Source organism: Budorcas taxicolor, chromosome 12, assembly GCF_023091745.1.
Source record: "Budorcas taxicolor isolate Tak-1 chromosome 12, Takin1.1, whole genome shotgun sequence".
Classification (NCBI taxonomy): Eukaryota; Metazoa; Chordata; class Mammalia; order Artiodactyla; family Bovidae; genus Budorcas; species Budorcas taxicolor.
This window is the reverse complement of record NC_068921.1, coordinates 47,692,597-47,720,235: the sequence shown is the minus strand read 5'-3', so window position 1 is coordinate 47,720,235 and position 27,639 is coordinate 47,692,597. Positions and strand designations below refer to the sequence as shown.

At 37.9% G+C, this 27,639-nt stretch overlaps 1 protein-coding gene across 1 annotated transcript in view; it reads right to left on the bottom strand.

Moving 5' to 3' along the window:
• Positions 1 to 3,032: 3,032 nt before the first annotated feature.
• Positions 3,033 to 27,639, bottom strand: part of PIBF1 (progesterone immunomodulatory binding factor 1) — a 229,527-nt gene continuing 204,920 nt past the window's right edge. Inside the window, exons 16-17 of the mRNA XM_052650146.1 lie at positions 14,821 to 14,994; positions 3,033 to 3,140 (exon numbers count right to left, since the gene is read on the bottom strand). Of these exons, the coding sequence (XP_052506106.1) occupies positions 3,090 to 3,140; positions 14,821 to 14,994 (225 nt within the window). The 3' untranslated portion in view covers positions 3,033 to 3,089. The remainder of the gene's footprint in view (positions 3,141 to 14,820; positions 14,995 to 27,639) is intronic.

Genomic DNA, 27,639 nt, shown 5'->3' with positions numbered 1-27,639 from the left:
AACTCTTTTGTTTTGCCTATCATCAGCTTCTCAGGTGGGTTTCCCAGGTGGCACTTGTGGTACAGAACCCGGCTGCCAATGCAAGAGACATGAGATATGGGTTCGATCCCTGGGCGGGCATGGCAACCCACTCCAGTATTCTTGCCTGGGAAATCCAATGGACAGAGGAGTTTGGCATGCTACAGCCCAGAGGGTCACAAAGAGTCGGACATGGCTGAAGTGACTTAGCACGCATGCATGCTGCTTCTTAGCACCTTAAAATGAAAGGGAATCTGGCTCATTAACAAGTTCCATCTCCCCTAAAGGCGGGAATCTGGATTAAACCCCTGCTGATTATCCAACTCTGCCTGTACAATGCAGTGACCCTGGGTCACTGTGTGATATGGTGAGAGAAAGGGTTAATGGGTACAGAGTTTCAGATTTGAAAGAGGGAAAAGTTTGAGAGACCTCCTGTACTGCGTAGAACCCTACAACTAAAAATGGGTAAATGGTCAATTTTATGTTATTTTCGGTAAATTTTATGTTTTTTACTACAATTTAAAAAAAGGAGAAAGACAAAATCAAGGTCTGGAAATTGAAAGAAAAGGCAAGGGTTGTAGTGGTATTAAGAAATGAACTAGGACAGAGTCTATGACACTAAAAAAAATTCCCTCTAATTCACAATATATTAAAAAAAAAGTTACATCACTATATCTCATCTGTGCCCAACTTATCAAATTAACATTTATAGCTTGAATTCAAGGCACAGTGCTAAATACTGCAAACCAAAAAAGCTTAAGAAACAGTTCTTGCCTTCAAGGAAATGAACAAGTAAACAATCATAAAATATGGCAAGCAGAATTAAGAGATACAGAGTACAGAGTACACAATACAGATTATTATGGTAAAGATAGAACTTTCTGGAAGAAGTGGCACTTGAAATAGAAAATTCACAAATGTCATGCAAAAAGATTTCATACCACAATCTAATTCTGGATTTATTAATGGTCCCTGGTGGCTCAGACGGCAAAGTGTCTGCCTGCAATGCGGGAGACCTGGGTTCGATTCCTGGGTCGGGAGGATCCCCTGGAGAAGGAAATGGCAATCCACTCCAGCACTTTTGCCTGGAAAATCCCATGGACAGAGGAGCCTGACAGGCTATAGTCCCTGGGGTCGCAAAGAGTCCGACACGACTGAGTGACCTATGGCTATGGTATGGTAGGAAATGACAGAAAGAACTGTATTTTATAAAGGAGTAATTCATATCTAGAAATGAAAGGAAGGGCAAAAGGGAAAAAACAGGGATTTGAAGGGAGAAAGATTTTTGAAATTTCTTCATCATTGTGTTTTCTATTTTTAAAATTAGCTCTAAATTTTCCTGCTTCTGTGTTTTTGCCCACATCATTACTTTAACTTGGACTATCAATCAGTAATCCTTTATATTAAAATATGTACATATAACAAATGGAGTTACACTGAACTAAATTATAAAATGCTTTCAGATAAATAACTAGAATTGAAAATAAAATAGACATTCTCTTCTAGCATTTTGGAAGGAAATAAATTATGTCTACATATTTAGGTGTAATGAATTATAAAGGTATCTGGCTGGATGGCATCACCGACTCAATGGACGTGGGTTTGGGTGAACTCCGGGAGCTGGTGATGGACAGGGAGGCCTGGCGTGCTGCAATTCGTGGGGTCACAAAGAGTCGGACACGACTTAGCGACTGAACTGAACTGAACTGAAAGGTATCTGGAATCAGAATGTGTGCCTGAAGAGAGGCTAAACAAACAAAACTTTGTTGCAAAAAATCATATTTTAGATGTATCCAAATGGAATAACAGGGAAGCAGTAGATTAGGGTTTTTAGGCCAACAGTAGATTTACAAGTGTATATTATTATCAAAGGCTTTTTCTGTTCTCTCACACTCAACTAATAGCTTATGAATGACACTTGTAAACTTTCAAAGAACACAGTGATCAGATAGATTCTTTTCTCATATCTACACGGATAATCACTGATAAAATGTGTATCAATGGTTCTTCACTAGGAGTTCAAGGGGACAGAGAGGGTTTTGATTGTTGTAACCGGGGGTGGGGTGGGTGGGAATGCCACTTTCATCTAGTGGTAGAGGCCAGCGGTGTTGATAAAACATTCCACAAAGCAAAGAACTGCCCCCTACTCCCATCCTGAACAAAAATTATCCAGCTTCTATGTTAACGGCTGGAGAAGGAAATGGCAACCCACTCCAGTATTCTTGCCTGGAAAACCCCATGGACAGAGGAGCCTGGCAGGCTACAATCCATGGGGTTGCAGTCAGACACGACTGAGCGACTTCACTTTACTTTTACACTTTATGCCAACAGTGGTTAAGAAAATCTGATACATAAAAATATATTTCTTTTTCTTTCTCTTTCACTCCTCTTCTTTCTTCTAAATTGTAACTCTTGAATAAGAAATGGAACATATTTATGACAAGAAAAAGAGAAAATGCTATTTGGTCCATACTGCATCTGAATCAGCACTGTTTCAACCAAAGTAACAAGACACTTTTCACCAAATTTTTACTTGACCAATGGAATAACAGACTTTGTAAAGGATTGTATTGGTGAGCAATAATATGAAATGTAAGAAAAAAACAGACTCCAAGAAAGAATCAGCAATTCATATACACTAACATGATCTCTGACTACCATTATCAGGCATTTGAAATGTTTTCTAGTATTCTTCACAAATGATTATTAATTTAAAAATTGTAAAGTGTCTTGGTATTTGTGTTATGACAATTCAAAATTCATGTGGTTAGGAAAATATTCACCAATATAACAGCTAACCAAAATATTTATAAGCCACATGTTTAAAATGACTCAAAGAATTATGAAAGTTCCAAAATTTAAATCATAAGAGTACACAATATTTATTTTTTAACAAAATAGATAAACCAAATATTTACATTTTATGTATTTTGATTATTATGATAAAATTTGTTAATTTAATGTTCAGTTAAAATAAGCTTCAAATTAGCTATTTAAAAAATGTCAGGTACATAATTAAGATAAAACTTTCTGTTCATCAGAAAAAGAACTTCGGAAATCTGTCCAAAACACTAGGTCTTCATTTTTTGTATCTTAGACCACTCAGGTGCTTCTTTCTTGGTCTGTGAAAAAAATAAAAGAATAAAAGAAAATTAAGTAAAATGCTTATAAGAAGGACAAGAGTACAAGAGGAGCAATTCAAAGAACAAAGCAACTATATACACTGGGAATTTTTCTGTAAAATTATAGTAAATAATTGCTTTCTATAATTCAGAAGGATACTTAAGGGCAAAGATTTTGTCTTTTGTCAGAAATAATCTCCCACTGGAATGTCTATTAAAAAAAATACACAGCTGTGTTTTCTGGCTTAAAGTCTGCATTTAACATATTCTACAGAGGTGAGCCGGAAAAGGCAATGGCACCCCACTCCAGTACTCTTGCCTGGAGAATCCCAGGGATGGGGGAGCCTGGTTGGCTGCCGTCTATGGGGACGTACAGAGTCAGACACGACTGAAGCGACTTAGCAGCAGCAGCAGGAGCACAGAGGTGAGCATTTTATGAATTTATTCTATTTTTCAAAGAAAATTATAAAAAAAAAAAACAACCAAGGCCACAGTTTCTTTTTAGTTGTCTTATCTATCTATATAGATACTCATTCACTCAGTAGTTACTTAGTGAAGAATTTCTAGATCTAAATCATTGTGCTTTGGGTATTCTGAATTGTTAAGTATAGGGTTGGCCAACAAGTTTGTTCGTTTTGACTGTATGATGTTATGTTGACCAACCAGAGTGCTTCTTGGGTTCACTGCTCAATCATTTCAGTCCCAAAGAGCCTGGCTATACAGAGTGGTAACAAAGGAGCAGGGAAGGTGGGCTGCAGTAAAACTCAGAAATCTATATAAGGTACTGATTCCAATCAAAACATCTTATTTTATGTAATAAATCACATATGCAGTTACTCTTTTCCCACTTATAGCTCCTTAGAATTATGAAGAACCACATTCCTAAATACATAAAAATATATGTACACTGGCATATAGGTAAGTATGATAAATTATAATTTTATCTTTCTCATATGCCATAGCTGAATGCACAAAATATTAGAAGTGACATCAATGGTCAGCTCCTCTTGACCATAGCCATGCCCTTGGCCACCTTCGGTTATCACCATATACACCAGTAGTCCCTCCATCTCTTTCCTCAGACCCCATATGTATGCTACAGATACTTTTACATAACACCTAAAGGCAACTAAAATTCAGTATGTCGAAAGGAACTCCCCCAATCCTTCATATTTTGTCTTGGCGAATGGTACCATATTTTGTTCAGTCATCTAAACCAAAAATGTTTGATTCTTCTTCATCTTAGCTTTCTTCTTTTTTTTTTTTTCCGCTTGCTGTCTTCATTCTAAACAGTCCTTAACATTTACAGAAATATCTTTTACATTCCTTATTCTCTATCTTGACTCCAAAAGACCTTGGGCCTTTATTTCTGCTTCATTCCTGCAAGAATTTCCTAATTCTGATTTGACTATCTCTTCTGTTCATCACCCACAATCCTTCCAAGCTTATCTTTCTAAAATGCAAACCTGCATTAAAACACTTCAGTTGTTTTTCTTTAATAGAAAGTCCAAAGTCCTTAGTATTAAAGGTGAAAGAAGCCTTCAGGGTGAAACAGGGAAAAGCCAGGCTTTATCTTCCAAGAGAATTCAAAGGTGACAGGGGCTAACCAAATCTAAAAGAAACCAAAGTACAAACCAGAATGCTAGCTGATCTGCCAGAGGAGGAGTAGGTTCCACTCTGAGAAACTATGCTCTTCAGTAAGGCATGACATAAACTGGTTATAACTGTGGCTCGAGGATAAAAAAATGTGAAAGCAAATTGTATAGACCAAGAAAAAGGCATAGAATTTGCACATCTACATTTTCTCAATCAATGGATACTAAAAGTTCTTTTAGTATTACGTATGTGTGTGTGTATGTTTAGTTGCTGAGTTATGTCCGACCCTTTTGCGACCCCATGGACTGTAAGCCTGCCAGGCTCCTCTGCCCATGGTATTTCCCATGCAAGAAAACTGGAGTGGGTTGCAATTTCCTTCTCCAGGGGATCTTACTGAACCCGGAATCAAACCCACGTCTCCTGCATTTGCAGGTGAGCTCTTTACCACTGAGCCATCAGGGAAGCCCGTTATGCATGTACGGTTGTAGCTGTTCAGTCGCTAAGTCTTGTCTGACTCTTTGCAACCTTATGGACTGTAGCATGCCACGCTCCTGTGTCTTCCACTGTCCTCAGATTCATGCCCACTGAGTAAGCGGTACTAACTAACCATCTTGTCCTCTGCTGCCCTTTTCTCCTTTTGCCTTCAATCTTTCCCAGCATCAGGATCTTTTCCAGAGTCAGCTCTTCATATCAGGTGGCCCAAGTATTGGAGTTTCAGCAACAGTCCTTCCAATATATATTCAGGGTTGATTTCCTTTAGGATTGACTGGTTTCATCTTCTTGCTGTCCAAGGGACTCTCAGGAATCTTCTCAAGCGCCACAATTCGAAAAAATTAATTCTTTGGTGCCCAGCCTTCCTTATGGCTCACAATTATACACAACTACTGGTAGCTTTGACTATAAGGACATTTGTTGCAAAGTGATGTCTCTGCTTTTGAATATGCTGTCTAGGTTTGCCATAGCTTTCCTTCCAAGGAGCAACTGTCTTTTAATTTCATAGCGCCAGTCTCCATCCACAGTGATTTTGGACCCCAAGAAAAGAAAATCTGCCACTGCTTCCATTTTTTTCCCTTCTATTTGCCATGAAGTAACTTTGGCCACCTCATGCGAAGAGTTGACTCATTGGAAAAGACTCTGATGCTGGGAGGGATTGATGCAGGAGGAGAAGGGGACGACAGAGGATGAGATGGCTGGATGGCATCACGGACTCGATGGACGTGAGTCTGAGTGAACTCCGGGAGTTGGTGATGGACAGGGAGGCCTGGCGTGCTGTGATTCATGGGGTCGCAAAGAGTCGGACACAACTGAGCGACTGAACTGAACTGAATAGATGACATGGCCTGCTGGTTTCCTGGGTTACATCTATTTTTCTCTTCTGAAACACAGAACTCTGATTTTATTATGAGAGTAATGAAAAACTACATTTATCAGCCTCTCGGCTTCCCAGGAAGTGCAGATAAGAATCCACCAGTGCAGGGGACACGGGTTCAGTCCCTGGTCTGGGACATTCCATATGTCGAGGAGCTACTGAACCTGTGCACCACAACAACTGAAGCCCGCATGCCGAGAGCCCGTGCTCCGAAACAAGAGAAGCCGCTGCAAGGAGAAGCCCGTGCACTGCAACGAGAGAGCAGTCTCTGATCTCCGAAACCAGACAGAGAAAAACGAACAAACAAATAAAGCAGTGTGCACATGGCCACAAAAGGAAATAAATAAAAATGTTTTGAAAAAAGCAGAAACACTGACAAAGGGTACAGTTTCCAGTGTGAGCTACCTGGACTTTGCTGTTACAGAAAGTCACATATTTTATTAGATATTTTGTATTCTAAAATAGAAAAAAAAAGTAATAGGAACTCATTTCCTACATGTTTAATAGCAAAGCAAGTTTCCGTCGGAATCTATTTTTACCTGGGTATACTGACTTAATATTAAGATAATGATGAGATTTAGCAAAACCCAGCTGCTCAAAACTCTTGAGCATTAGATTTTATTTCTTCCAAGTCTTAAGTGTCACCTTCTTGAGGAGGCCACCCCCTCTATTCCTCACTCCCCATCTTGTTTTATTTTTTCCTATAGCATTTGTCAATTTTCCAATTTCTCCACAATTTGTTTTTTGTTTTTTGCTTGTCGATTTATAGTTTAATTTTCATAAAAGAATGTAAGCACTCATGGAAGGAGAAATTTTTATATCCTCATTACCTCTAACAGTACTTGGCATAAGGTAAGGGCTCAATAAACATTTTTTAAAATGAATGAATGATGTTAGGGTTAGCTAGGAGAGACCCCTCTCAGTTCTATTTAAGTCTGGCTATGAATTCTCATGAGAGTTTATATTCAAGAGTTGCCCCTATGCAATGTGAAAGAAAATGACACCACAGTAATGCCATAATATGGCTCCAACTAATCAGGTAACATCACCATTTACAAGTAAGGCGGGCACTATTAATGATTCTAAGTAACACTGCCATTATTGAATGGGAATGATAATAACCAGTAAGATATGGAAATAGCATATTCTGTGGTATGAACTCAAGGCACGCTCAGTCTTTCTACTGGTAAACTTCTGCCCTCAGTCACTGTCTGAAACTCAGGTTACCGGTGAATAACATTACGATAGAATGGGTCAACTTCTCATCTACATCACTATCTATATCTAAACACTAGCAAAATTCAAACAAATTCCTTGGAGATAATAGTGATTCTGGAAAGCTGATTTCAGATCCTATGACACATGCATTCTCTGTTTTTAGATATTTTGTCAGTAAGGTACTATCCATTAGTGACAGCCCAAAGTTCCAGACACTGGAAGTTTCTAAGCTTTTACCAACTCCTGATTAGTACTGAGCAAACTACATTAAGATAGATCACTGACTGGCAAACTATGGTCCATGGTCTGTTTTTATATGGACTGCCTGCTAAGAATGGATTTAACATTTTTAAAGAAAGGTAAAAAGCAAAACAATATGCATGTGCCTCTTAAGGCCTAGAATATTTACTGTCTTGCATTTTAAGGAAAAATTTGCCAACCCCTGATAGATGACTGTTAAATAAAGTGGGCACAAAAATTCAGATACAGAACTAACTGCTTTTTATTTTGGTAATTCCACTCTTTTACCTATTTAACAGTAGTGTTTCTTTTGTGTTACTATCTTGAAGTTGTTTAGCTTTTCTACCCATAAGATGGTATTTTAGGTAACAAATTTTGCTATGCCTCTTCAGTCATTAACAGAGTTAATCTTCTGAGGAGCATCTTTATTTTCTATTTCACAGTTAAAAAGAATTAAGATTCTCAGAGGTTCCATGATATGAAACCCTTTTGATAATATATTTTATATATAAACACATTAGACATATATTAGACATACAAACTCCTGAATTAATTAATTAACTTTTGGCTGCACTGGATCTTGGTTACCGCACATGGGTTGTTTTCTAGTTGCAGTGAATGGGTTCCCTTGTTCCAGAGCATGGGATCTAGAGACTATGGGCTCAGTAGTTGTGACACACAGTTTTAGCTACTCTGGTATGTGGAATCTTCCCAGATCAGGGATGGAACCTGTCTCCCCTGCACTGGCAGGCAGATTCTCACTGGACCACCGGGGAAGTCCTAGACATACAAACCACTTAGAGTGAACTTTTGTATTGGGCAGATAAATTTTAATCACTTAGTCGTGTCCGACTCTTTGCAACCCTATGGGCTGTGTAGCCTGCCAGGTTCTTCTGTCCATGGAATTCTCTAGGCAAGAAAACTGGAGTAGGTGGCCATTCCCTTTTCCAGGGGATCTTAACTCAGGGCTTGGGGTTCTTCTTTACCATCTGAGCCAAAACACTGCTTTAATTTTTCGAGCTGGTTTAGGTTAATTATATTTGTAACTTTATAAAGAAACAGTACAAATTAGTGAAAACCTCCCATGATTAGTGGTGTTGGCAGGCCCTGAAGTAAACTGTATACCAGATCTAGGAAAGAGCTCAGGGGGCTGTGGTTAAAAACAAATGATGGGATTAACTGGAAACCAACCAGAAGTAATTTACTGTTTCAATGTGATTCGGGAGATAATAACTGATAAGATAGCTACTTTTGTATCATCCAGAAACAGACAACTAAAACATTAATATATAACTTGGGGATTATAACATTGAGAAGAATGCTGACGGATAAATGCAGACACAATACCCCTGGTAGATTATTCCTGGAATCTAGAAAGAGAGCTAGAAGTTAAGAATCTATTAATAATGTTCAGCCAGTGCCACTTTTTTGAAGTAAAGAAATACTGTGCTTGGTAGATATAATCACTGTATTTTGAAAACAAAGATACAAACTAGGAATCAAAGAAACAAATATTTACGAGTCCTCAAAGGCAGGGCTCAGCTTAAATGAGTCTAGGAGAGCCGACCAGCTTTTCTACCAAGGAAGTGACTAAATGACAAACTGCCCCAAATTACGGAGTCCTCACAGCTCTACTTCCACGTGTACTAAAGTGAATCGTTATTTCTAATTTAGCTCACAGCTACATTACATCAGAAAGGGGTTGCTATTACTATTCCTGAGAGCTGAAATTACAAAATTATTTTTAAAAATGTAAATAGACATAGCTAGATATCTTGAGGTCTGATTCTGAGCATGTTCTGATGAGACAAATCTAGATTCAACATGAAATAGTGAAACCAGAGCTTCCAAACAAATGTGTAAGAAAGCATTAGAAGTATGATGAGCAACTGGCCCCTGAGCCTTTAGACATGGCTGGAGCTGCTTCAACCTACCAGCAAAGTTCATTTACCCTGGTGTGCCATAAAATATTTTGCTTATTCTGCACACATTAGACACAATAACTCCCCATTCCCCCTGCTTTCTGGTAACCACCATTCTAATAATTCCTGCCTCTTTGAATCAGACTCCTCTATGTATACCTTATTGATGTGTATTTTTCTTTTGTCCTAAGAGAAAGCATTAAGTGGTGAAATGCCTAAAGCCTGGCATAAGAATGTAGTAGGAGAGGTATAAAGTCAGATTATTAAACATTCTCATTTTGAATAATGAAAAGGAGCAAATTAGACAATGTTTTATGAATATTACACTCTCTGCTCTTAGAATTTCTTACTCATTAACCCTTATTGTCCTTGTCAAATCCTAGACATTCTTCAAGATCAACCTCAGTGCTTTCTTTCCTGGTGCCCATCAACATCATATTATCTCTTTTTTTTAAAAATTTTCATAATAATTTGTATTTCCTTTAAAAGAGTCCACCCAATTTCACCTTTTACTATTTTCATTTGTTTTTTCATCCTTGATCTTGGAGGACAAGCATCTTTAAAACTGATTCTTTTTTTAGTACTTACTTCAAACTTTTTAATGTATTTATTTTTATTTTATCTTTAAAATTATTCTTATTTTTTAGCTACACAAGAGGCATGTGGGATCTTAGTTCCCCAACCAGGGATCGAACCTGCACCCCCTGCGCTGGACCGAGAAGTCCCAAGTTGACTCTCTTCATGATCAGATGCTCTATAATGCTTAGGTCCTCCATAGAGTCAGCACACATTTGTTCAGCTTAACTTACTTGAACATGTTTGGCCTTCAGATGACTACACATAGCCTTCTAAACCACTTCTTGAGAATCAAGTGGTTTATATAATCATTTTTGTAAGAATTACATATATGTAATTTACCCATTCAACATACACTAGCCAATGAGGTAACCAGTATAAGCCAAGACCGGGACGCTATCTTGAGCTCCCTGTAATTCAGACCCTTCAATTACGTACTTGTGCTGCATATTCTTATTATGTTCCCTATTCTATTTGGAGATTCAGGCTCTTTCTTTGTTTAATGCCTACAATCCCTGGTGGCTCAATGGTAAAAGAATCCGCCTGCAATGCAGGAGACATGGGTTCGATCCTTCAGTCTGGAAGATTCCCCTGGAGAAGGAAATGGCTACCACTTCAGTATTCTTGCCTGGAGAATTCCATGGATAGAGGAGCCTGGTGGGCTACAGTCCCTGGGGTTGCAAAGAGTTGGACATGACTTAGCAACCAAACCACCACAATCTACCTGGAGACAAGACTAACAGTGGGGTTGCTAATATGTATTTAAAGAAAGTATTGACAAAATAATGACAATGATATGAATCCTGAATATAAAGGTATTTGGGGAAAGGAACAGACAACTAGGAAAAGACAGTTCCATGTTGCTCTGAAAGGAGAGGAGAGTTACTACAAAGAGGATTCAAATAGCTGTTGTTGTCTTCTAGGAAGGGGATAGGTAAAAATGGCTAGGACAGCTAAAAACCAAAGAGAAAGCAGATTATCGGTGGGAACAAACTGTGAGTTTCGGATGAAAGAGACTGAGTGGTGTTGCCTGATGCAGAAGCAGCACGTGGTCTTAGAAGCTGCTGCTTTCACTTTCCTTGTAGTTTATTTGTTGTTCAGTTGCTCGGTCGTGTCCGACTCTTTGTGACCCCATGTAGTTTATTTAGTTCAACACTAAAATTCCCCACAGAGTTTAGAGTTTTAACAGCTAAGACGATAACTAAATTGGGGAGGCAAATAACTTTCTTTTTTTTAAGTCCTATGTTACCAAATATTTATTATCTGCTTTGATCATGTGCTATGTAAGGCAATGGGAACACAGCTTCCATCCTCAAAGCACTTGTATTCTATGGTTCAATTTAGTCTTTGTTGGTACATCAAAAATGCCTGAATAATAACCTTGCCAACATGTGTGATTTCAACAGTCAAGAGTTTTCCTACAGAATACAACTTGTGGGAGACACTTCCCTGGTGGTCCAGAGGTTGAGAACTTCCTTCCAACGCAGGGGATGTGGGTTCCATCCCTGGTCAGAGAAACAGAGATCCCATGTATAGCAGAGCAACTAAGCCTATGTCCTCCAAGTGAGCCCGGGTGCCTCACAGAGGCCCTGAGAGCTGCAAACTGCAGAGCCCACCTGCTCTGCAGCCTACGAGGACAACTAGAGAGAAGCCTATTGCTGCCAGGAAAGATCCTGAGTGCTGAAACTAAGACCTGACACAGCCAGCCAAAAAAAAGAAACAAACAAACAAAATACACCTTGTGGGTTGTCTTCTGTATGTAAATATCACATGAACACTGCAGGACATTTTTATGATTATAAACTTATGTGAAGAAAAATGTCTTAAGTTCCTATTCCTCCCTTCTCTCTTCTCTAACTCAGCTCTACGTTCACCCAGCAAGTGCAAGTGATAGTTGCTCAGTCATGTTTGACTATGTGACCCCATAGACTGTAGCCCACCAGGCTCCTCTGTTCATGGGATTTCCCAGGCAAGAATACTGGAGTGGGTTGCCCTTTCCTCCTCCAGGGGATCTTCCCAACCTAGGGATCAAACCTGGGTCTCTTGCACTGCAGGTGATTCTTTACCATTTGAACCACCAGGGAATCCACCTTTACCCTACTGCCCATTTAACAGGGGCTTTCTGTATATTTTCATATTTTAAGTGTATATATAAACACATACCTATCCATCCCTCCATTATTGAATTTAATATTAGGGAAAAATAACAACAGCAAATAATTTCAGCCAAAGGATCTGGAAGTAAATTAGAAATGTTCCATTTTAGCTATAGAACCATAAAATTATGTAATGGTTAGATCTTACTTTCAAATATTAACACCATAAATTCCTATTAACAAGATCAGAGAAAACATAAGAAAAGCATTGCTATGGAAAATTGAAAATACTCAGTAACTGTAGAAATTATGATGCTTTAAGATAATCATGGATGCTAGTATAAAAGAAGTCCAGGCCTTATATCATGCAATCTCGCTCCTAATTTTATAGATAAGAACCAGTTCAGGGCATTTTAGTGACTCGCCCCAGGTGACCCGGTCAGTTCCCATTCCAAATTCTACATTATTAGCAACACAGTCTTGATTTGACTGGTTTATGGCATGAGCTCTCAGTTTTCATTAGGATGTAGCTGAGATTACACCTCTTTTGAAACATTTTCTCTAGTATATAAGAAAAAGGTTATTGTAGAAAAAAAGAAAATACAGATAAGCATAAAGGAGGAAATAAAAACTACTCAATTAAGACTTTATATTTAAAATCTTAACTGTTTTCTCTTTGCAAAACCTTATGTTGACATCCTGGAGAAATCTGTTACTTTTGTACTGGTGACAGTCAGGATTTCAGGATATCAGAATCAGGTTACTTACCCAGCTAAAGTCAGACATGTAGGAGGTCAGGGTTAGAAAGAGTAGTTCGTTGCTTGAAACAGAGGGGTCAGAAAAGCAGACCAGAGCGTGTGATAGGCTTAAGGTATTTGGCTGTACCATGGGGTTTTCATCTGATGCTACATTTCCCATTAGCATCTATATATTCAGTCTGCTCTCTTCTTGTAGACTATAATAACAGACACATCACAGTGTCTGCCATAATCTTAGCTGACTTTCTGAGGAGAACCTGCCTAGCCGTAGCCCTTCTGAATGAACAGCCCTAGGCAGCTTTCTTTGGTACCAGATGATCCCCGGTCATTAGTAAGGGCAGCCATTCAGTAGCTGGCTAATAACCTTAACACGTCTTGCCACAAGAGGTATCCATCCCCCAATAAGGAGGAACTGTGCCGATTCAATTCTTGCCTTTGGAAAATACAGAGAGAACTAGTTAGAAGAGAGCAGATTAGGCAAAGGATGCAGAGAAACACGTCTCAAGACAAGGAACTGTGAGCAAGTGGATAAGGAGGTAGAAACCATGAGCGAGCAGACACTAAGAGAGAAACAGCGAGAAACCAAGGTACCACTAGAGGAGAAGATCCATGGACTCAGCCCTGGAAATCCACAGGGCTGCCTTGTTCCCAGGCTGGTCAATCTAGATTTCCTGTTTTCTCCATTCTGTTAGCTCAGTCTACTGCCACATAGATCCTTATGATAATTATCCCTTATTTCATTTAGATTGTAACTCTGTCATTTTTTTGAAAAAGGAGGTTGAACTATGTAATCACCAAGCAATCTCTCACATCTCATTGATCTTGAGTAGCATGTTCTGAATGTATAATGAAACAGCTTAGATCAGAAGTTCCCATACTTGACCGATTATTATAATCATCTAGGGAGTTGAAAAAAGTTTAAGATTCTGAGGACTCACTGACTCAGAATATCATACAGAAAATCTTTCTGGCTTTGAGTCTCTATGCTCAGATGGTAAAAATCATGCCTTTTCTGAGAAATTAAGGCATGGAGGGGTAACCGTGTTGAAGTAAAGTGAACTATTTAATAAAGTTACTCCTAGTTTGATTCTGTTAAATTCTCATTATTATTAAAACATCATTTTCAATATTTCATAATTTATTTTCTCTACTTTTAATCTAAACATTTCTAATTTCTTTTTTTTTTCTTAACTACTTTCTGTGCACATACATTTTTACCTAATAATGCATTTCAGATTTTTGGTTTATGTTAATATGATTGGTTTTATACTTTACAAGAAACTCCTTACAGCAAAATATATTATCTTACAAATAAGAGGGGACAGGTGATATTTTACATCCCTTTTATTCTTATGTAAATTTATAAATGATGCAAACAGGGAATTCCCTGGCTGTCCAGTGGTTAGGACTCAGCGCTTTCACTCTTGAGGGCTGGAATTCAATCCCTGGTCAGGGAACTAAGATTCTTTAAGCCGAGAGGCATGGCCAAAACAACAAACAAACCCCCCCCCCCAAAAAAAAAACTTCTTTTTGCTTATCTGCATTTTCTCTTTTATGTATAATAAACTTTCTTTTATATACAAGAGAAAATCTTTCAAAAGAGGTATGATCTCAGCTACATCCTAATGAAAACTGAGAGATCATGCTGTAAACCAGTCAAATCAAGAGTTTCTGATTCGTTTAAAATTTGTCCCTGGAGAATGGAAGGTGCTATATTAATGCTAATTACTGGGCAAGTTCAATATGCTAACTAGAAAAGGGACTAATACAGATCTTTCAAGGCCCTTTTGTAAAATGATTACAGTTAGTCTGAAACCAATATGAGTGAGAGGAAGGATATTTAAGTCAAATATATTTAGTGAAAACTAAAGACTAACATTCTAAATTAATTTTTGTTGTACTTACAAACAGTGTTGGTTTGGGTATAAATACATTGTCTTCAGGATCTTTAGGCACATTCAAAGTCTTTGATTTCTGATTTTCTGTCACATTTTTGGATTCCATTTTAGTGAAAAGTAAGTTGTCCTCAGAACGCTTACTACGCATGTGAGTGATAATCTGTTTCATTGCTGCCAATTCCTGTTGATACATGAAAATAGAAGAGGAAGGCAAGTATGATTTTAGCAAGCAGAACTCATGATATTGATGTTAAAACATTTATTTTTATTCTTGAAGTAGAAAAAACATTGAAACAATACATTACATAAATGAGGAAAGTTGTGAAAATAACTACATATTAATGTTCAATAATGATGCACAAAAATCTCATAGTTGTTAATACCATTAAAAGATAAATATATCATTCCAAAGGGGAAAGAGGGGGAGGGAGAAATAGGGAATATGGGGTTAAGAGACACAACAATAGTATTATCCTGTTATACATAAAGGAGATCAGTAACAAGGACTTACTGTATAGCACAGAGAACTATATTCAATATCTTATAATAACCTATGATGGAAAATACTCTGAAAAAATTACATGTATAACTGGATCACTTTGCTGTACAACTGGAACAAACACAGTATTATAAATCAACTGTACTTCAAAAAAAAAATTTTCCATAGCCTGCTGCTGCTGCTACGTCACTTCAGTCGTGCCCGACTCTGTGCGACCTCAGAGACGGCAGCCCACCAGGCTCCCCTATCCCAGGGATTCTCCAGGCAAGAACACTGGAGTGGGTTGCCATTGCCTTCTCCAATGCATCAAAGTGAAAAGTGAAAATCAAGTCGCTCAGTCGTGTCCGACTCCTAGCGACCCCATGGACTACAGCCTACCAGGCTCCTCCGTCCATGGGATTTTCCAGGCAAGAGTACTGGAGTGGGTTGCCATTGCCTTCTCCAATTCCATAGTCTAGTGTTTCCCAAATTTTTCAGCACATTGGAATCACCTGTTGAGCTTAAAAAAAAAAGACCCTGATGCCTGTGTTTCACTCTCAGAGATTGAGAGATAATTGAACCGGGGTGTAGCCTTTGCTCTGAAATTTTTAAAGATCCCCAGGTGATTTTAACAGATTTGGGAGTCATGGGCATAGCTATGTCCCCCTGTAGCTTTTCTACACATACTTGATAAACAGATTATTTAGGCACTTAACTTTTTCTCTTCTACCTCTTAAACTATCCTACCAGCCTTTTTTGAAATCTTGCATGAAGATGCAAGGGAAAAAGTCTGACAATTTTTTTCTTGTCTATTAATCAGCAGTTCAAACAATAAGTTTAATATAGCTTCAGGATTTCTTTAACTATGTTATTCCCGGACTAAAAGACAGAAAAGAAATTTATGGTTACCAAAAGGGAAAGTGGGGGGAGGGATAAATCAGGAATTTGGGATTAACAGATACAGACTGCTATATATAAAACAGATCAACATCAAGAACCAACTTGTATAGCACAGGGAATCAGAATCACTCTGCTCTACACCTGAAACATCGTAAACTGACTACACTTCAGTAAAGACACAACAAAACATAATACTCACTCTTCTACAAACAAAAACCTGAGTAGGTCTATCAGTCATTGTTTGAACTAAGGATTAATTAAGCTGAACTTGAAAAACCCAGATCAAAAATTTTCCTCATTCTCTCTTCTACATCTATTTTGTTGTTTCTTTTCCCCATAGTCAAACCTTTAGCACCGCACACTAACTAGTGGATATTTATGCTTCAGTAATAAATTGATTTGATCAAACACAAGTATATGGAGAGAGGGCAGACTAAACTTTTCTTTACCTTATTCTCTGTAGAACAGTGGTAGGCTTTGTTGGAGGTAATTTTCTCCTATGATTTTATTTCATCTTCGTGCCAAGACACAAAAGTTACAGCGATAGAAAATGTTCTGCTTCCTTCTACTAATCTGTTTATAGACATCAGCTCTGTGTCAGAGCAAGTTCCTACAGGCCTTTTTTTTTTCTGGCTGTCATTAGTTCTATTTAGAACCATCTAGCTTGAGTGGGTATTTTAAAACAGAGCTGTTGAGTTTAAGCCACAAAGCCTTAATAACTCACAGGGCCAAGAGAGGAGCTAGAAGAAACGATGCCAGAATCCTCTCTTTTCTGCAGGAATGGGGCTGGCTTGGCCAATGCACATGAGGATGTGTCTACCTTCAGAAACTGCCAGTCTGATATACTATTTAAAAAATTATTTATTTGGCTGTGTCCTGTCTTAGTTGCTCTGCAGCAAGTGAGATCTTAGTTCCCTGACCAAGGATTGATCCCTTGTCCCCTGCATTGCAAGGTGGATTCTTAACCACTGAACCATCAGGGAAGTCCCTGATATTTGAGCCTTTTGAGGACTCATTGCTTTTGAGACTATGCTACTTCATTCATATGCTTCCCTATGGTGGTGTGTGTACCACTGATTTAATGTAAAACATGTCTGCTGTTACGGTAGATTTCAGCTCCTGTTCTAGTCACCACGCGGTAAATAGAAGTGAGAGGGGAGATAATGGTCTCTCAGCCTATCAAAGGAACATTTTTTATCTGAAAGAACCTTTTTACTAGTCACACCTTTTATACCTTGGCATGGAGATAAAATATTAAGAAAAAAATTTCCTCCAATACAACCTAACACTATTCTATAGATAAATAGGGTCCAGGGAATCATACCTTCTGAGGGGAGGGAAGGGGGAGACGGTGAGGATAAGGAGGGAGAAAAAAAGGGGATGAGGGGGTACCAGGCAGAGGGCTTTGGCTCCTGAGAGTCCAAGAGGAAGTCATGATTTTGTCTCTCTTTGGCCTCACCTGCTGCTCATATAGGAACAGTTACAGGTAACATCACTTCTGATGCTGGTCAGGAGACAGAAGGGAAATTCACAGGTTTCTACTTTTAGACTAGGATGACCCCAACGGAGGGTGCTGTCACAGTACTACTGCTGTTCATCTGATAGTGCTAACATTAAATGTTAGCACAGCTTCTGAAATCTAAGTAAAGAACACTGAAAAAACAACAGAATTCTGCAAAATTCCTATTAGGATAATACACAGCTACAATGGACACCAAAATAAGATGCAGTTTTATTATGTTTTCATACAGATGATCTCTTTTATATCAATGGTAAATTTGAACAAAGAAAATTCCACTTAACGTCAAATAGTATTGACACCACCACTGGAGACTGAGCACACAGAAAGCCAGGCACAGGTAGTGGAAATATGTCAGTATTCGGTTAGAAGTCAAAGGCTCCCCTACTCTGGACAGGATTATTAACTGTGTAAACTTAGGAAATCTACTCTGATTCAATAAGCTTCAGCTTCCAAACTGATCAAGTGTATGCTTGTCTCACCTTTTTGGATCTTTGCCAGTCTCATATGTGTTTGGGTATGTTTATTTTGCATTTCTTCTATTGTGAGGGTGGGCAGTTTTCCTGAGTCTAAGGGTATCACCAACTCAATGGATATGAGTTTGACCCAACTCTGGGAGATGGTGAAGGACAGGGAAGCCTGGCAGGCTGCAGCCCATAGGGTCGCAAAGAGTACGACACGACTGAGGCGACTTAGCACACACACATAGGTAATTAACAAACAGTGTTGTAATAGTTTCAGGTGAAAGCGAAGGGACTCAGCCGCCATACATATACATGCATCCATCTCCCCACAAACACCCCTCCCATCCAGGCTGCCACACAACAGAGCAGAGCTCCATGTGCTATACAGTAGGTCTTTGTTGGTTATCCATTTTAGATTAGCAACCTTGACTTTCTTACAGTGATCTCTCCCCTTCTTCTTAAAGAGTTTCTGCCTTTTTTCTCCTCATTGATGGAAATGCCTTTTTTTCCATATTGCCTAAGATTATCTAGCTTCTTAATCATACTGTTTGCTGGAATCAATTTTGTACTGACTGATCTTAAGACTGATGCAAAATTGTTACTCTGAAATTTCCTTTTATTGCACATCTTGGCATGTTCCATTATTTCTCGTCTCTCTCTCTTTTCGTCATTTGATGGCAAACAATCTAGTAATTTCATGAGGGGGTGCTCTGGTAAAGTACTCGTCCTCAGAACTCTGCTGGTATTACTTCTCTGTTTTCTAAAGTCAAATTTCTGGGAACTATGATGCCAAGCTAATGCTGATTTCTTTGTAAGTATTTTCTTTCTCTCAGAACTGTCAATATTGTTTACTTTTTCCTGGTAAATTTCTGTCTTTTTACCTTTTTCAAAGTTTTAGGAGAGTTTGTTCACTTTTCCTGACATCCTTCTACTGGCATTTTAACTTACTTACAGTAACTTCATAATTTTGATTTCAGCAATTTCTGAAAACACCAGAAACTTTTTCTATACACTGCTTATTTTCTATAAATACTAATTTCTCAAATCTTTCTGAAGAAACTAATTACAAAACCTTGCAAGTTCTTTTCTGTCATAGAATTTTTTGTTTTCTCTGGAGAAGAGTCAGTCCTTCTGTTTATTGTGCCTTTTTTTTCCCTCTTGTGCTATTAATTTTCTTCCAGTTTCTGACAGCCTTTGGTTGTGTGTCCCAATTTATGAATGAAGAAACAGACTAAATGCTTTCTTTTTGCTGCTATAGGCCATTCGTCTGAATGAGATAGCTGGATATGTGGACAAGAAAATCTGTCAAGCAGGTTTCACTCTAGGGTCCTCAGATGGAAAGCAGGCTCTCTTATCCAAAATTACAAAATGTAGAATATCTTATTCAGGGACCCTTCTTTTTGGCAGTCCTAGTCAATTCCTGGCAAATGCTCCATTAATTTAGAAAGTCATTTGTCAAAATATTTCTTTTAATTTCTGCTTTTTAAAAATCATAGATTCATTACTCATTCATTTTAAAATTCAAGTACAGCAAAAGTACCATGCCTCAATTCTCTTTTCCTTATACCACTTGTTTGAGACCTTTAAACGTTCTTCTATAACAGTCTGACTGATAATAATATTGATTAGTTCTGATACATTTTCTAGTGATCTACAAAAACCTAATAGGATATATCTTATAATTCTAGTATATCAAATACATAAGAAAATTACCGTAACTTCAGGAATGAAGGAACCATTCATTAAAATGAACAAATGTAGAACTGCATCCAATTATATGATTGTAACTTAAGATAAAATAAAAATAAAACAAAACAATAAAAACCACATTGCAGTACTCTACTCCTCAAAGTGGAAGAGTTAAGGACATTCTTATGAAGCTTCCAGATGATGATGATGTTGAAGATGATGACTGTACAAACACTCTATAAAAGAGATAAACTACTCTCTTGAATGTGAATGCACATATCCTGGTCATTTAGTATAAACTATTTGCATAGAGGGTGGCATATTAAAAGAGCTCCACTGCAGAGCAGCTGCTTAAGAGTATTGCATGGTTGATGCCAATAAATGGCTGAAAGTTGTAAACTCTGCAAAGATGTTGGCAAGGGGACACATAGATGGCATTTCTTGATGAAAATAGCTCTAAGAAGTATAATGCAAACATGTGCTCCACTGGAGGTTACACTGAAGTGCTCTTTAGCGGAATAACAATGTATCTGGCAGTCAAGTCAGCATTCTGTTCATCCTTCTTACCTGAGCTAACCCGAGGTAAAAACCAACCTGGTTTTAAACCAAAACAGAACAGTCTGAAATGCAGTACATGGATGCAAACTTAAAAATGACAGAATGATCTCTGTTCGTTTCCAAGGCAAACAATTCAGTATCATGGTAATCCAAGTCTATGCCCCGACCAGTAATGCTGAAGAAGCTGAAGTTGAACGGTTCTGTGAAGACCTACAAGACCTTTTAGAACTAACACCCAAAAAAGATGTCTTTTCGTTATAGGGGACTGACATGCAAAAAGTAGGAAGTCAAGAAACACCTGGAGCAACAGGCAAATTTGGCCTTGGAGTACAGAATGAAGCAGGGCAAAGGATAATAGAATTTCGCCAAGAGAGCACACTGGTCATAGCAAACACCCTCTTCCAACAACACAAGAGAACACTCTACACATGGACATCACCAGATGGTCAATACCAAAATCAGATTGATTATATTCTTTGCAGCCAAAGATGGAAAAGCTCTATACAGTCAGCAAAAATAAGACTGGGAGCTGACTGTGGCTCAGATCATGAACTCCTTATTGCCAAATTCAGACTGAAATTGAAGAAAGTAGGCAAAACCACTAGACCATTCAGGTATGACCTAAATCAAATCCCTTACGATTATACAGTGGAAGTGAGAAAAAGATTTAAGGGACTAGATCTGATGGACAAAGTGCCTGATGAACTATGGACGGAGTCTCATGACACTGTACAGGAGACAGGGATCAAGACCATCCCCATGGAGAAGAAATGCAAAAAAGCGAAATGGCTGTCTGAGGAGGTCTGACAAATAGCTGTGAAAAGAAGAGAAGTGAAAAGCAAAGGAGAAAAGGAAAGATATATCCATTTGAATGCAGAGTTCCAAAGAATAGCAAAGAGAGATAAGAAAGCCTTCCTCAGTAATCACTGCAAATAAATAGAGGAAAACAATAGAATGGGAAAGACTAGAGAGCTCTTCAAGAAAATTAGAGATACCAAAGGAATATTTCATGCAAAGATGGGCACAAAAAAGGACAGAAATGGTATGGACCTAAAAGAAGCAGAAGATATTAAGAAGAGGTGGCAAGAATACACAGAAGAACTATACAAAAAAGATCTTCATGACCCAGATAATCACGATGGTGTGATCACTCACCTAGAGCCAGAAAACCTCGGCCTTAGGAAGCATCACTATGAACAAAGCTAGTGGAGGTGATGGAATTCCACTTGAGCTATTTCAAATCCTAAAAGTTGATGCTGTGAAAGTGCTGCATTCAATATGCCAGCAAATTTGGAAAACTCAGCAGTGGCCACAGAATTGGTCAGTTTTCATTCCATCCCAAAGAAAGGGAATACCAAAGAATGCTCAAACTACTGCACAATTGCACTCATCTCACATGCTAGTAAAATAATGCTCAAAGTTCTCCAAGCCAGGCTTCAGCAATACGTGAACTGTGAACTTCCTGATATTCAAGCTGGTTTTAGAAAAGGCAGAGGAATCAGAGATCAAATTGCCAACATCTACTGGATCATCGAAAAAGCAAGAGAATTCCAGAAAAATATTTATTTCTGTTTTATTGACTATGCCAAAGCTTTGACTGTGTGGATCACAATAAACTGTGGAAAATTCTGAAAGAGATGGGAATACCAGATCACCAGACCTGCCTCTTAAGAAACCTGTATGAAGGTCAGGAGGCAAGTTAGAATTGGATGTGGAACAACAGACTGGTTCCAAATCGGGAAAGGAATATGTTAAGGCCGTATATTGTCACTCTGCTTATTTAACTTATATGCATAACACATTATGACAAACACTGGTTGGAGGAAGCACAAGCTGGAATCAAGATTGCTGGGAGAAATATCAATAACCTTAGATATGCTGATGATACCACCCTTATGGCAGAAAGTGAAGAACTAAAGAGCCTCTTGATGAAAGTGAAAGAGGACAGTGAAAAAGTTGGCTTAAAACTCAATATTCAGAAGACTAAGATTATGGCATCTGGTCCCATCACTTCATGGCAAATAGATGGGGAAACAGTGGAAACAGTGTCAGTCTTTATTTCTTGGGCTCCAAAATCACTGCAGATGGTGACTGCAGCCATGAAATTAAAAGACACTTGCTCCTTGGAAGAAAAGTTATGACCAACCCTGACAGTATATTGAAAAGCAGAGACATTACTTTGCCAACAAAGTCCGTCTAGTCAAGGCTATGGTTTTTCCAGTAGTCATGGATGTGACAGCAGGACTATAAAGAAAGCTGAGCGCTGAAGAACTGATGCTTTTGAACTGTGGTGTTGGAGAAGAGTCTTGAGTCCCTTGGACTGCAAGGAGATCCAACCAGTCCATCTTAAAGGAAATCAGTCCTGAATATTCATTGGAAGGACTGATGTTGAAGATGAAACTCCAACACTTTGGCCACTGATACAAAGAACTGACTCAGCTGAAAAGATTCTGATGCTGGGAAAGATTGAGGGCAGGAGTGAAGGGGAGGACAGAGGATGAGATGGTTGGATGGCATCATTGACTCAATGGACATGAGTTTGAGTAAACTCTGGGAGTTGATAATGGATAGGGTAGCCTGGCGTGCTGCAGTCCATTGGGTGGCAAAGAGTCGGACATGACTGAGCGACTAAACTGAACTGAACTGAACTGTTCTAAACCAAGTACATACCTATATTGGAGGTTTAAACTACATCTGAAAGAGCATTTAAACATTTTATTTTGGAAACTTTTAGTCCCCATTTTCTACTGCTCAACTTTAACCATTATCAACATTTTGGCAATAAATAGTTTTTTCTTAAAAACAGCTTTATTGAGATATAATTCACTTGCCAATAATAGTCATCCATTTAAAGTATAAAATGAAAAAAAAATTTTTTTCATCACCTCAGAAGGAAACCTGAGTCCTTTAGGAATCACTCCACTATCTCACCCTGCCCTCAATTTACCAGCCACAAGCAACCACTAATTGACTTTCTATTTCGGTGGATTTCTTTGTTCAAGGCATTTCAAATGAATGGAACATGTGTATCCATTGTGACCAGCTTCTTTCACTTAGCATGGTGTTTTCAAGGTGCATGATGTTATATATCTACTAGTAATTCATTTATTTTTATGACTGAGTAATATTTCATTGTACAGCTATCCCACATTTTGTTTAATCCATTCATCAGCTGGTGGACATTTGGGTTGTTTACACATTTTGGTTGCTGTGAATAATGCTGTTATCATCTAACATTCATGTATAAGTTTCTGTGTAGACATGTTTTCATTTCTCGAGTAAAAAACCAGTTGTGGAATTGCTGGGCCATATGGTAACTCCATGTTTAATCACCTGAGGAACTGCCATAATGTTCTGTCAACATTGTTTTTATCTACTTCCTTTCCAGTTATTTTGAAATATTTGAAAGCAGATTTCAAACCTCAGATCATTACACTTGTAAATATTTCAGTAGAGATTTTTATCAGATAAGGATTAAAAAAATATATCATTATCACATCTAACAAAATAGTTTAAAAGAAAATGCAAAATTATTATAAAGTTATCTATTGATACTCTAAGTGTCCAAAGATAATTTAAAATCATTATCAAAGCAAATTTTTAGCACATCTCAATGTATGATTTAAAAAGTTTATTATTATTGGAGTATAATTGTTTTACAATGTTGTGTTAGCTTCTGCTGTATAATGTGAATCAGTGTGTATGTAAGTATGCATATATATCCCCTCCCTCTTGAGCCTCCCTCCCACCCTGCCCCCCATCCCACTTCTCTAAGTCTTCATAGAACACGAAGCTGAGCTCCTTCTGTTACATAGCAGCTTCCCACAAGCTATCCATTTTACACATGGTACTGTATATATGTCAATGCTACTCTCTCAATTCATTCAATATATAATTTTTTAAGAAGGTAAAGTATACCTTGAATGCTAATACCGCTACACTCTAAAGAATAGACAAAACAGATTTTTGTCTGGCAAATTAATATTCATGTAGTATTTACTATGTTCCAGGCTTTGCACTATGTATTTTATACAAAAATCTAATATTCAGGATTTCCCTGGTAGTCAGTGGGTAAGACTCTATGTTCCCAATTCAGGGGGCCTGGGTTTGATCCCTGGTCAGGGAACTAGATCTTGCATGCTGCAACTAAAGCTCACTGCTGCCAGTAAAGATCCTGCATACCAAACAAAGATCAAAGAACCCATGTGCTGCAACTAAGACCCAGCACACACCCAATAAATAGAAAAAAAAAAATTTAATCCTGTTAAATACCAAGAGGTAGATATTACTGCAATTTTCAAGACAAACTGAGGTTTAGAAGATTTTAAGAAATACAGCCAAAGTCATTAGCTATTAAGAAATGAAATCAGGATTCAAATGAATTCAAAGCAATTCAAATTAGAATTCAAATGAATTCATTATTTACACAATAATGCAGATGCTCTCTATCAAGGCCTCTGACAGTCACAATTTCAGGTTTGGAAGGGACCTTCAAGTTATTTAACCTCTATACAAAACAAAACAAAGCAACAATAGCAACCACACAAAGCAAACCAAACATGTCTCCATATAATGTCTACCCTTAGGTTTTAATTCCAGCCTTTGGAGAGATGTATCACAAGTCTATTTCTGCCTCTTTCACAGGCCTACTTCGAATTTCTTGTATCTCTCTAAATCTTTTCTACCCTGTTGTTGTTCAGTTGCTCAGTAGTGACCGACTTTTTGTGGTCCCATGGACTGCAGCACGCCAGGCTTCCCTGTCCTTCACTATCTCCTGGAGTTTGCTCAAACTCATATCCATTGAGTCAATGATGCCCATCCAACCATCTGTCCATCTGCCCATCTGTCATCCCCTTCTCCTGCCCTCAAACTTTCCCAGCATCAGGGTCTTTTCCCATAAGGTGGCTCTTCACATCAGGTGGCCAAAGTATTGGAGCTTCAGTTTTCTTCTCTAAACACCCCCAAATCCATTAATCTCTCTTGGCTGAATGGAATTCTTTTATCATCTTGATTCTTTTCCTCTGATTACCTCCTGGTAAGTATTCAAAGTTTTAAGTCTAGAACAGAATGAAGTCCTGGCCAGAACAGAGAAGAATAAGGCTTATCTACTCCTTATTCTAATGCATTTCAGATGATAAATATTTTTGGAGTCATACTCTATCTACCATGGAAAGCTTAGTGAGAGCTCAAGGATTTAGTAAATGAGACACAATTGTGCTGTCATAGCCTAGGGGACATAACTAATCACTAACAACATTCTTTCCTGAACTTGGATATAATCTTAAGGTCATCCTCAACAGTGAGGCAGGTAGAAGAAGCTAGCATTATTACACACTGAAGTAGGCTACTGCTACTGATGACTGAAAACAGAAGTGTGGGAACCTCAATTCTGTTCTGATTGGTTTGTGCAGATCCCTTCATTGATCTGATTACCAAATTTCACCTTGGACTTTTAACGGCCTTGCCTCTGGTATACATGTCGTCTTGTACCTGGCTTTTCCTTCTGTACCAGTATTCATCTAGCTGTTGTCTTTCTGGCTTTTATTATTTCAGTATAATCTGGTAGGTTTTGATGTAAATTCTTGTTGATTTCCATCATTAATTTCAGACTCCAGGCTCTTTGAGACTCTTCGGTGTTTGGAGTGTGACTCACTCTAGTGCCCGAACTTCTCCATGTTATATTCCCAGTCTTCCTTCAGTGTCAGCGACTTGATACAGGATATAGATGTCCTAAGTTTAAATTAAAATACTGCCAAAGAAGACCATAATCATCTCATTTCACTGTTAATATTCTCTCCTGGCCAACACATATTTCCAGAGACTTATTTTAATAGCTTTGCAGTTTGTTTTGTGTGTGTCCTTATACCCAAGAATTGTTTAGTTTGTTATAAACAGCTGCTAGCCTAAGAGTCATAAAAACACAGGGTTAGAAATGATAGCAAGAGGTCATTCACTTGTTCCTTACTGATAAAAAAAGGTCAGAGAAGTGTACTTACTATTTAAAAGGAAACATACCAAACTTCTAAAATGTAGTGGGAAAAATACACATTTCATTCTTTAAAAAAACAAAACAAAACAAACCTAAAATGAGAAAATGAAAGGTCTATGTGATACATAATGGATGTGAAAGTATGATGCAAAAACTGTTAAAAGGACATATGTACACAAATAAGGTATTTCTACGATGAGATAGAATGTTTCACCCAAGACAGAATTTTACCTGCAGGACACAACAGGGGTATTTGTAATTTTAAACCTGATGATGAAAAGATTAAAAAAGAAGCCAAGGTACTTATGAAAATCAAAATAATCTGACCTAGTTCTGTTAAGTTTAGTGCAAGTCCACGTAAACATGGAGGTCTACAGAGTATAACCTTAAACAAAAACTGTGTGTCTTTAGGCAATTCAAAATTGAGGAGAGGAAACATTCAGTTGCTGCTTCTGTCAAGTGGGTATAAGGCCATCACAGGGCTCTTTGGATATTTTAGTTATAACATAATTGGGCTGAAAACAATTAAAATATTTTGGTAGGAAGAAGTTATATTATTACACTTTTACATAGTAGGTTTAGTTTAGTCATACTTCAAGTCTATTTAAATCCAACACTTGCAATGAGTATTTTTTGCAATACTTTACTCTCTGTATTTCCTCAGACTTTAATTCACATACCCTTGTGTGGAAAAAATAAGCATTCTCAAATTTTATAGGGAAAATATGACTTATACTATATATGTTTTAGCTTTCCACTACAATAATTACCTTTAAAACACTCTTTTACATCTAGGAAATCAAAAACAAATTTGAACTTGAAGAGCACACTACGATGAGAAGTGTATCAATCTGAGAAATAATTACATCTTCATTTAAAGAAAAATTAACTTACCCACACAGTATTTTTTTAAGTCATGATGACTGTTCTGACTGTAAAATTTAACTACATAGGTGTCTAAGAAAAACATGTAAAAAGGTATTCTTAAGGAAATTTCAAAATAGTTAAGTATGAACCAAAAAGAATGACACACATATAGAAATATGTAATTTGTTTGAGCCCTTTATGAAGTGGATTGCCTCAGGGGCACTTGTGATGCCGAAACGTCCCTGAAACTTTCCGAGAAATCACAAAGAACATAGGAGTTAGTCCTGGAACATAAACATACCATAAAAGAATGATAATTATACCGTGACTTCATTTTGCAGAAACCTGGCTAACTGCAGGGT